Source organism: Cervus canadensis, chromosome 2 (assembly GCF_019320065.1).
Source record: "Cervus canadensis isolate Bull #8, Minnesota chromosome 2, ASM1932006v1, whole genome shotgun sequence".
Lineage (NCBI taxonomy): Eukaryota > Metazoa > Chordata > Mammalia > Artiodactyla > Cervidae > Cervus > Cervus canadensis.
Window position 1 is genome coordinate 63,171,674 of NC_057387.1, and position 12,078 is coordinate 63,183,751.

Here is a 12,078-nt window from a genome sequence, read left to right on the forward strand (position 1 = left end):
AAGGACTTACTTGGTGACTGTTACTCCTTGCTTACTATTTATTAAGGGCAACCTTGGTGAGGCAAAGAAGAATCAGATGCCTCCCCCCTCATTACGGTAGAACTTTACATTATCCTATTATCTTAGACTGGCTCCAGACAGTCATCTAGGGGAATTTGGAATGTAGACAGCTTGTGTGCTTTACATTTCGACATGTAACATATAGTTGTAGTTAAGAATGTCTGCAGTAGGGCCCAGTGTCTAACTTTAGAAGAATGTTCCAGGTGATCCTGATGCCTAACCAAGTTTGAAAATAATGAGGAAATAGTGCTTTCAGTTCAGTTCAGTCGCTCAGTCGTATCCAACTCGTTGGCAGCCCAATGGGCTGCAGCACTCCAGGCCTCCCTGTCCATCACCAATTCCTAGAGTTTACTCAAACTTACATCCATTGAGTCGGTGCTGCCATCCAACCATCTTATCTTCTGTCGTCTCCTCCTCCCGCTTTTAATCTTTCCCAGCATCAGGGTCTTTTCCAGTGAGTCAGTTCTTCCCATCAGGTGGCAAAACTCTATCAAAGTATTGGAGTTTCAGCTTCAGCATCAGTCCTTCCAATGAATATTCAGGACTGATTTCCTTTAGGATGGACTGGTTGGATCTCCTTGCAGTCCAAGGGACTCTGAAAAGTCTTCTCCGACACCACAGTTCAAAAGCATCAATTCTTTGGCACTCAGCTTTCTTTATGGTCCAACTCTCACATCCATACAGGACTACAGGAAAAACCATAGCCTTGACTAGACGGACCTTTGTTAGCAAAGTAATGTCTCTGCTTTTTAATATGCTGTCTATGTTGGTCATGACTTTTCTTCCAAGGAGCAAGCGTCTTTTATTTTCATGGCTGAAGTCACCATCTGCAGTGGTTTTGGAGCCCCCAAAATACTGCTTTACTATAGTTATTTTACTGTGAAGAATTAATATATTGTGAGGGAGCTTCTTAATTTATTAATAATAATTATAATATCATAGGAAAATTCTCCTTGATGTTTGCCATGCTCTGAATGAGGTGTTCTCTGTGCTTGGGGAAACAAAAATAGATGTAGAAAAGACACTAAGAATACCTTAAAAATATACACAAATATTCTAAGTTCTCTGATAAGGAGAATAAGTGTAATTGTTCAAAAACATGAAGAAAGTAACTGTTGGACTCAGTAATAGCAAGAATTGATGCCAGAAGAATGATTAGTGTGCCTTGGTTTTGGATTTTGCTATCATTAGCAAAATTAGGATTGCATTTGGATTGATGGACATACAAGACAGGTTGTTCTGGAAAAGCAATTAAGAACATGGACTCCTGAGTCAGGCTATCTGGCTTCAAAATACTCTCAATCATTTACTGACTGCGTGATCTTGGAGGAAGATATTTACACTTTTTTTCCTCTCGTTCTTCTGAAAATGAGGATAATTATACCTACCTTACAGGGTTATTGGGATGAAATGTTTGAAGTGTGTCTATCACTTAAAAGCGTGCCTGCCCTATAAAAATGTTGCTGCTGTTTTTCCAGTAGTCTTTTCTTTTTTTTTTTTTACTCTTTGGGAAGGATAGGTTATGGCTAATAGAAGTGAGGGATAATGTTAATAAAGGGATTTTAAAAGTCTTGAAGTTTAGTTTTATTGTGAGAAAATTGACAACCAAATAGATTAAGCATTTTTGTCCAAATTGTCACATGGTGAGTACTAACCGTATTTTATTTTAGAGCAGGTGAATCTAGTGGTCCTTAGAAGTTGGATTATCAAAAAGGAATCAGCTAAGCATTATTAATTATGCTGTAACATGAAATGGATATGAAATAGTCTGTGACTTATTAAATCAATTAAAAGGGAATCTTTGTTACATTTGGAAAATTATGATAAAGGGTAAGGGAGAAAATGAACTTAAATTATTGATTCAAATGGGGTTCAGTGACAGAAGGGCTAGGAGGAGGGCTAGTTTGTTGAAGAAGAACTTGCTAAATATTATTGGTTTAGTATTCATGATTGGTAAAGTATTCAGCCGTTTCACTATGTTGTTAAGATGTTTCTCTGCTTAATGTTAGGAGAGTAGATGTAGAGTTGGTGCAGAGAGAAGGGGTAAAGGAAGAGCTCGATGTTTGGTAAGCTTCCGTGATTAAGGTGATAAAGGAAATAGTAAAAGCAAGCATGGTACAAGGAAAGGGGAGGAGTCTGAAAGAGTAAAGGATAAAGGAGATGTATCAGGTCTTTGCTAATACTGTTCATTTGAATTAATTTTACATGTCTCATTAATGTGGTAGAGTTAGATTTTTGCAGCATGGGTAAGGAATAAGGAAAAACATAAATTTTAGATTGCAGGTAGGTAAAGGGGTAGAAATGAAAGGTTATTTGACCTTTGAAATGTTTAACCTTTATTGTCTTTGTGTTTTTTGTCTTTTTGCAGGGCCCAGTAAATCCTTTAGGGCCACCTGTACCCCATGGGCCCCATGGTGTCCCTGGCCCCCATGGGCCTCCTGGGCCTCCTGGACCAGGAACTCCAATGGGACCATATAACCCTGCACCTTATAATCCAGGACCGCCTGGGCCTGCTCCTCAGTAAGTTTTGAGTTTTGCTCTTGGCTTTTCCTCAAAGATTACAGATTTGGTAAATTGTATTTTTAAATTGATTTCTGTCTTTTCAGTGGCCCTCCAGCTCCTTATGCTCCCCAGGGGTGGGGAAATGCATATCCACATTGGCAGCAACAAGCCCCTCCAGATCCAGGTAAAAGATGATTATCATTTGGGTATAATCTGTGTTTGTGCTTTCCACTCCTGTTACATTCATTAAGTGTTCTAGTGTTGATTCTATATTGTGTGCATTCTCTGTACTTGTTTCACTCCTTTAACAGGAGTGTTAGCTTCTGGTTCTACTATAGCAAATAAGACTGTTGGGAATATGGTCTGTTTTCATGAGTCTTTTTCTACCTGCATTTGGCTTTCTCTGTTTCTGAAATGATACAGCTGAATGCTAAAAGCCAAAGCTATAGGAAGAAGTACAGTGTGTTAGGTTTTAGAAGCTAGTGCCATCAAATATATCATCTGTTAATTGTGACATTATCCTTGAAGAATAAGGTACATTTGTCTACAAAATTATGTGAGTCAATTGAAGTGTTTCATACTTTGGCATTAAACTTACAGATTTATGCAAGTTGTCTATTCTAGTATTCCTGATATGATAACTTCACATATTAGTAAAAGTCAGGCCTGTATTAAATATCTGCATGTTGGACCTCTTAAAATTTCATTTAGATAAAGATTTTTCTGTTCAGATCGGGATTTATGCATTTGTTACATTTTATCCTATTCATCAATCTTTTCCTACCCTGTAGTTTTCTTTCCATTATGGTCAAAGAGGGAATTCATTGAAACCAGTCATTTTTATGATCCTTTTTTCTCACCTACTGTGTACCTTTTCACTGGAGTATTTTCAAGGAAGGTACTGAATTAAGGATTCCTTTTCATACTAGTATATATATATATATATGTATATATATTTTTAAAAACAGCTAAATTGATTTGAATAAAATTGTTTTAGTGAACTTTATTAAACATTTCTGGTATTTGAGGGTAGTCCTATATTTAACATACTTTAATTTCATAGGAGGTATGCCTTTTGTAACTCAGTAAAGAATCTACCTGCAATGCAGGAGACTTGGGTTCAATCCCTGGGTCAGGAACATCCCTTGGAGAAGGGAGTAGCAACCCAGTCCACTATTCTTACCTGGAGAATTCCATGGACAGAGGAGCCTGGTGGACTACAGTCCATGGGGTCACACAGAGTCAGGCCCTACTGAGTGACACACACTTTCTCTTTCACTTTTCATGCTCTTTGGAATGATAAGAGGTATGCTTTTTGGAATACAATGATACAACGTGACTGCAAATAACCTCAGCTCTCACACATTCAAGAAGTGCGCTGATGTCTGAGTATGAGGCAGAAGAGGGTACTTAAAGTGTTAGCAATACTGTGCAATTAATAGAAGGACTTATCAGAAGAAAGGTCAAATATGATTTATTGTATAATAGTCTAAAAGTTAGTCTTTAAAAATGGAAGAACTTTTCTTTCCCCCTTGTAAGCTAAGGCATGGTGTAATTAAGCCGAAGAATCACACCACTGAAGAGACTGAGAAAGTTAAGGGGCAGATTTATATTGGTTAACTTGAATCTGTAGGATTGCATCTATTTGGGTGCTCTGTTCAGGTAAGTAGTAAGATTGAAAGAAATGATGGAAATAAGAAGTGGTCTCTGACCATCACAACATCATAAAGCACTTATTCCCCCCCCCCCCCAAAAAAAAAAAAAAATGTAGCTCCTCATCTATACTTTATGCCTGGAAGAGTTGGTGTCCTTGTATGAGGCCATGCCCTTGAAGTGAGAGTTGCTGATGAAGACCAAATATCAAAAATTATATATAACTTTATTTTCTGTTCATTCAAGCTACTGAAAAAAAAGATGGTTTATATGTTTGACTATCTCTGTATAGAAAGTAAAAGCTGATCTTCCTTTGATTTTTTTTTAAAAAGAAGTGGTCTCTGTATCACAATCTCATTTTCCCACTTGGAGTGGTGGTGAAGTCATCACTCCTCTAAGAATTGGTATTACTCAGTGTGGCTTTCAGCAGTGCCTTTGGGAAAGAAGTTACCCATTTAGCTAAAAGATAGCATCTAGGATTAGATATTGCTTGTAAAACCAAAATATTTTATTTAAATGAAATTGTGATTTTGTGTTAAATACCCTGGTATTTTAATGTGGCCCTGTATTGACAATAAAGTCAGTATTTCTCTGAATTAAATCTTCCTATAAAAAACCAATGGAAGAAAAAAAAAAAAAAAAAAACCAATGGATTATGAAAGATTTGTGTAGTAAGTCCCATAACTTTGACTTCAGAAGGTAAGAGACTTGAATAAGTCCTACTCTTACAACTTAGTAATTATGGGATAGCAAGCAAGTTTTGAACCGTTCTAAGTCTGTTTTATCTATAAAATGATGAATGAATATTATATTGAATGAATTTAGTAATTTCTCGGTATGTATTAGTCATATGTGTAGACTGGTTTTCATATAGATATAGACTGATTAAGGAAATTACCAGGATTTTTCTTGAGGATATAAACTAATAAAGATATAGCATCCTGTGATACTCCGAAGTATAAGAGAATCGGTAAGAGGATTTCTTTTTCTAACTGAGAAGTCCCATACCGTTAATGAATCAGTTTTTTATGAAGAATTGAGTGAGGGACAATCAAGTGCACAGGAAGCGTAACATGCTGAAAGGCCCAGATATGAGCATGATGACTTGAAAAATACAGCCAGTTTACTGTGTTCACACCTTGAGTGTTGGAAACACACTGACAGCAGAGAGAGGCTGGAAAGGAAAGTATAAGCCAGGCTGTCCAAATATCTTGGTAAAAACATTGAATGATATGCTGTCCTTAAAAGTCTTATTAGTCCTGAAGACACCAGGAAATAAAGAATTTCAAATAGGACAGTGATATCAAATCTATCTTTTAGGATAATCACTTGAATATGATGAGATGAAATACGGCTAATCTCGATTTCTTTTTCCAAGATTTTTTAATTTACTCTTCGTTGAAAGAAGATATGACAGTTCATAGTTAAAAAAAAAATAATTGTTTCTTGTGCAGGCTTGTCCCTGGAAATTCTTCATAAGGACTGTTGTGCTTGAGGCAAACCTGGTTTAGGAAAACCACATAGGATGGTTTAAGACAAAGCATTGGATTTGAAACCAAAAGATCTTCATTCCTATCCCAACTCTGCCACAAGCTAGTTTTCTAGGAACTTATCTGAGCCTCAGTTTTCTAAAATAAACGATAATTATGGCAGTAAAAATAATAGAAGAATTTGGAAGTTTCCACCTTCTATTTTTTTTTTCACCTATTTTTTAATGTCCAGTTAACTTGGGGTTCTGTTTATTTGTTAGAGAGGGGTGTGTGTGTGATTAATTGATTATGGATTTTAGATGCAAATGCATAACTTTTGTTTATTCTAGCTAAAACAGGGACGGATCCAAATTCAGCAGCTTGGGCTGCTTATTATGCTCACTATTATCAGCAACAAGCACAGCCACCACCTGCAGCTCCTGCTGGTGCACCAGCTACAACCCAAACCAATGGACAAGGTAACTATGGTAACTAAAGACTTTTATTTTTTATATAGAAGTGAAAACTTGTGTTTGGAATTATATATGAAGTACATCAGTGTATAATACCCCCATATTTATAATACTCAGTTAATAGCTTAAGTAAGTAGCCTTCGCTTTTTAAAAACAAGTTACTTTGAGATAACTGGTAAACCAATAAAAGTTGTAAGATACATTACAAAGAATACCCAGATAACCTAGCTGTTAAAATGTGTATATCCCCCCATTTGTTCCATCACCCTATCTTATGTGTCCATATCTATTGTCATTAGTCTTTTTCAGAATCATTAAGACCAAAGTGTAGACTTAATGGCCCATTATCCTTAAGTACTCCTGTGTTTTTCAAAAAATATATAACCATCACACAGCATTCAAAATCAGTTAATCAACACTGATACATTTTACTATCCCAAGGCATAGCCCTTACTCCATTTCACCAGTTGTTCCAACAGTTTCTCACCAATCGAAAATAATTCCTATCTTTTTCTTTCAAAAGAGTACAGACCTTTTGTGATTGGGTCAACCATAGGTCCCTTCAACCTTTTCTCATGAAGATGAGGTCATGATCATGTTTCCTGCTTACATACAATATGGCAAGAATAGCGCAAAAAAATGAATGAGGTCTGCCAAGGTTCTTTAAAATCACCATTTTTCTCTTTGAAATTAATATTGTCAGGAGAGTTATAGCAGCAGCAGGAGAGTTATACTGTGATTATACCACTGTTCTATTTTTGGCAGGACAAGTGGGATAATTTTATTTTAATTTAATTTAAAGACACAGTAGAAGTTTTACAATTCAGTTTGATTAGATGTGATTTATAATTTTAACTTATTTTAAAACAAATGAGAACAAAAATAAAGAACTAGTACAAATTATAAAACTATTAGAGCAAAGAGAAGTTACCTTTCTGATCATAACACCACAGCTAAACTTCCTTAGAAAACTTTCTAAGATTTCTCAGCTAAACTTAGGATTCTGTTCCTCATTGAAAGCCTTAGCATTCGTTGATACTGCCTACCTAATTTCAGTTAGAAATATGATAATTTTTTCTACATTTATTAGGTGGTATTTTACTATATTTGCTATAAGAAAGAGCTTTACTTTTTTTTCTGTTTATTTCTTTATGTCAGTGTGGATTTAGTAGGTTATATTTTAAACTTAGCCAGATTGCCCTAGGATTGGCCAGTCGGGAGCACCTTCAAGATGGCTCTTGTATTCCTGTATTCTTTTGACATGCCTGTCATTTCTTTAAGCACTTTCCTGCTTTCTTGCACAATAAGATGCTTACTTTGTGCTTTTGGAGCTTCAGCCCTTGAATTAGCCATTTTTCCAAGGAGCCCTGATTTTTTTTTAGTAGATGATGATATTTAGAAGCTAAACAGTTGTCACTGAGGTGTGACCGCTACTAGCTCCATTCAGTGTGCAGAACTAGGAAATGAATTTACATGCATGCATACCTACGTACATATAAAAATACATAAATATCCATATGTGTATATATTTTTTAAACTATACATTCATATAACCTGCAATTCTATTGTAAGACTTGAAAGTTTTTTCCTAGCTTTTCTGTCTTCCATGCTTATACATGGTGAAAGACCTGGTGTCTTCAGTGTGTTTTCTTATTTGACCAATGAATTTACTTATATGCTCAGTATAACTACTCTTCTAGATAAATAGGCCATCTCTCTGCCCAATATCTCTGTTCCCCCAGAATCCTGGGTGGGTCTTTGGCACCAGCAAGGATGCCACTACCACACAGCATTTCCCACCCCTCAGTCCCCGTGACAGACTACTCCCAACTCCTCTCACAAGTAAAAATAACCCCAGGAGGGCCATAATTGCTTTCTAAAAATCTTAATCATAATTTTTTTATGTTTTTCCTGAATAAGGAGATCAGCAGAATCCAGCTCCAGCTGGACAGGTTGATTATACCAAGGCTTGGGAAGAGTACTACAAGAAAATGGGTATGTTCTACATTTCATTTTTTATGCGTTTTATTAAATTAAAATATTCAGTAAATACCACACTAAAAGGTTAAAGGTTTTTATAGAAAGCATGTTTTTTCCATGGTTTTAGTACCTTGGACTTCTTTCAGTCAATAATTTAAAATCTTGATGTGTAGAAGGATACATTCCAAAATCACTGAACTCTCAGAAGTATCATGGTCATTACAAATCATTGTTTAAATTGTGGTTAAGAAATTGTTTTATTTCTAAACACATTTATCAGCCACTTACTAATTGGAACTAAAATATAGAGCACCAAGCAAAAATTGGTTGTGTGCAATGTTATTTTTTGCTGCAAAATAAACAGATACAGAAGTAACCTACAGTGATAAAGGAAGTTAATTAAATAACATTTGCATATATGAAAAAGGAAACAGTCACCTAGAATTGCTGTCTTCATTCAATAAACATAGAACATGTATTACATGCTAAGCATAGAAATAGATGCTGGGAATGTGATTGTGGGCATAACACCTAGGAGTCCCTACCCTTCTGGTTATTATATTCTAATGGAAAGTACAGTTGTTAATAAAAGTACTTTGCAAATACATTATTGCAAACTCCTGTGAGTGAAAAGAACTATACAGTGATTCCCCGCCCCCCTTACCCATGGGGGATATGTTCTAAGTACTTCCCCGCATGGATTCCTGAAAGTGCAGATTGTCCTGAGCTCTATATATGTACTATGTTTTTTCCTGTTATAAGGTTTATTAGTTAGGCACAGTAAGAGAGTAACAACATTAATAAAATAGAACAATTATATTGAATGAAAGTGAGCATGAATGACCTCTCTCTCAAAATTACCTTGTCCAAATTTAATGCCTTTTCCATCTTAACCAACCATGTGTCACACACTGTAGCCGTAACTTGGATTTTGAGGAGTGACAGCAAAACTTCGATGAATTTTTTTCTGCCACAGTTTAATAGATTTGTTCTTCCTGTAGATCTTAGCGACCTCAGCATACAATTTTTTTCTTATTAAATAGATAGCTTTTTACCTTTTCACTTAAAGGAAAAGCCTTCTTTTTGGCATATCCCAGTTGCCAGCATCACTCCTCTTGCACTTTAGGGCCATTATTAAGTGAAACAAAGGTTACTTGGACACACCAGCACAGCAATACCAGCACAGTCAATATTATATAAACAAGATGGCTACTGCATGACTAATGGGTGGGATATGCTAGGTAAAGGGACAGCCTGAGATTCCATCTTGCTGTTCAGGATGATGTGCGGTCTAAAACTTCGTGAATTGTTTATTTAATATTTTCAGGTCACAGTTGACCTTAGGTCACTTCACTGCAGAAAACAAAACCATGGGTGGGGGTGGTGGGGGGCTACTGTCTGTTCACTGACACATGTACAGTACATGTGTACATGTATAGTACGTATACAGTACATGTATACTGTACACGTGTGTACACATGTACAGATTGGGAAACAAGTCACACAACTACAGAGTGGTGGAACCAGACTTTGGAACTCTTAAGAAGGCCCAAGTTCTGAACCTGTCTCCTGAGTTTGCATTTTTCAGGGACCGTTTCAAATCCGATGATGTACTTCTGGATAGATCAGGCTGTTTCTTGGGTGCTTATTCTCTTAGTCATTTAAAATTAAATGACAGACAAGCTAATCATATAAACTTGCCCATTCTGCACTGATATTGAAAGTATCTATTGGTGATAGGTTTATCATAAGATAATAGTCTACTTGTGATTGATTCTCAGTGTAAATTTCAGGATTATTTGCCAAAGAATGTTTGCCATTTTTCACAGAAAAAAATTTCCAGAATGGTGATTCTGTTCCTTTATGTGAAGGTACATATAACTGGTGATAAGAATGTTTTGTTTTTGTGGGCCAGCTTGACCCAGCTTATCTCAGGCAGACCTACAACAACTGAAATTCTGCAAAAAGAAATTTTAAAAATACTTTAAGACAGAATACTGTAATTAGGGTGATCACACAATTTATTGCTCAAATTGGGATACTGTTGAGAATAACTGGGAATGCTATTAGTAATCGTTCCTTAACAACATAGTGGTCATGACCTGTGGTCACTCTAGCTTTTATGAAGTAGCATGATTATTAAAGGTTAAAGAGTTATATTTTCACAATGGGAAGTATGCTTTATATGACCCCTACATTAATATTGAAATGGGGTAAAAACAAACCTTGTTGGTAGACTTAGGTATTTAATAAATTCACGTTTTACTCACCCAAAATGTGTTGTATAATCTGCCAGGTCTAACCATTCAAATCTTTATTTTTAAGGGTAGACATTTCACTTTGTCTTTTTAAAACTTGTGTTCTTTTCCCTGCTGACTGCTGTATAAAATTGTAATTATAGAGGTAGTCTGCTTGTCTGTCTTGAAACCTTTGTGGAAAAAGGTGGTATAGAAATAACTTAAAACACTATGTCTGACTGAAGATCCTCCTTAACCCTTGCCTTCTTTTCACTTGTTATTTTTCTGTAGCACTGCAAGTATAAGCTATTAATTTTATGAGCAAAGTGAACTGGTTGAATGATTCCCCTTAAATGTAAATCTTAAATAATGTTAGGTGATCTTTAATGATAGCTGCTGCTGCTGCTGCTGCTAAGTCGCTTCAGTCATGTCCGACTCTGTGCGACCCCATAGATGGCAGCCCCCCAGGCTCCTCTGTCCCTGGGATTCTCCAGGCAAGAACACTGGAGTGGGTTGCCATTTCCTTCTCCAATGCATGAATGCATGCTCAGGCGCTTCAGTCGTGTCCAACTCTGTGCGACCCCATGGACAGCAGCCCACCAGGCTCCTCTGTCCACGGGATTCTCTTGGCAAGAACACTGGAGTGGGTTGCCATTTCCTTCTCCCTTAATGATAGCTACAAGGTCTATTTTTCCTGTGTAAGTTTTCTTTTGTTTTGGATTTTTTTTTATATATATATGATTGATTACTTAACCACTTTGATTTTTTCTAAGTGCATTGCTTGTCCTTAAGACCTTCTTAGGATAGCTACAAATAAGAGACCTTAAAGGATAAAACTAATCAGTTTAATCTTTGATGTTTTTAAATGGGAGGGAAAGAAAGAGTACTAGAATACCAGGGAGAGACAATGATCTTTATCTCCAAATCAACTCCTTTATTTGTAGAGATTTTTACTCTTCCAAGTGGCAGAGGTAGGATTTCCTAGGACTCTGGATGTCCTGATTTCCATCCAGTGCCCTTGTCACCATACTAGGAGAACTGTCCCAGACTTTGAAGCCTTTTCAGCCTTTTCTGTTAAGAAAAATCTTGAAGGTTAATGAAAGAAACTGAGAAATTCATATTGCTGCCAAATAAGGAATGATAGTAATCTGGATGTGTGTGCTTTTGAAGCTAGAACGAAAGAAAACTTTTCTAAGAAGTAAACTCCCTAAAGAGAAACAGGGCCTCAAAATAGAGATATAGGAAGTTTCTATTTGAAAGAGAGTAAGTGATGACATTTTGGGATAAGTTTGACTTCAGGGAGGCCCTTTCAATGTTAAGCTCTGATACGGTGAACTCTGAACCCTTAGCATATGATACCTTAAGCCTTTAAAAGAGCCAGGAGAGTGTGGTTGTGGGAAAGATAAAGGTGTCTGAGGATGGAATCTATTCAAGCAGAACTGTCTCTTAGGCTGTAATAGAATGTTGCATGTGAACTCTAGGGTGGTAAGTCTTATCTCTGGAATGAAATGAAATGAAGACTTCATACATTGTCAAGTTATATGTAAATGTTAAGTAATGTTCTACTGAAGTATAAACTAAACTGTCCCAGTTCAAAACAGTTTTTGAACTGAGGAAAAGAATAAAGGGAACAAGTTAAGTACATGCCTTTCCAAAGGGCAAGAGGCTAGAGGAAGAGCCAAAACATAAACAGATTAGATGGGA

General features: G+C 36.4%; 1 protein-coding gene across 24 annotated transcripts in view; it reads left to right on the forward strand.

Moving 5' to 3' along the window:
• FUBP1 (far upstream element binding protein 1) overlaps positions 1 to 12,078 on the forward strand; it is a 33,703-nt gene that overhangs the window by 14,342 nt on the left and 7,283 nt on the right. For 14 of the 24 annotated variants that reach the window (XR_006268125.1, XR_006268124.1, XR_006268123.1 and 11 more), the window contains 4 exons: positions 2,429 to 2,580; positions 2,667 to 2,746; positions 6,035 to 6,172; positions 8,078 to 8,152. Coding sequence is in view for 18 of the 24 variants with exons in the window: in XM_043460889.1 (XP_043316824.1) it covers positions 2,429 to 2,580; positions 2,667 to 2,746; positions 6,035 to 6,172; positions 8,078 to 8,152 (445 nt within the window). In the remaining 6 variants the exon portion in view is untranslated. The remainder of the gene's footprint in view (positions 1 to 2,428; positions 2,581 to 2,666; positions 2,747 to 6,034; positions 6,173 to 8,077; positions 8,153 to 12,078) is intronic. The other 10 variants (XR_006268128.1, XM_043460906.1, XM_043460891.1 and 7 more) reach the window with 1 other exon arrangement.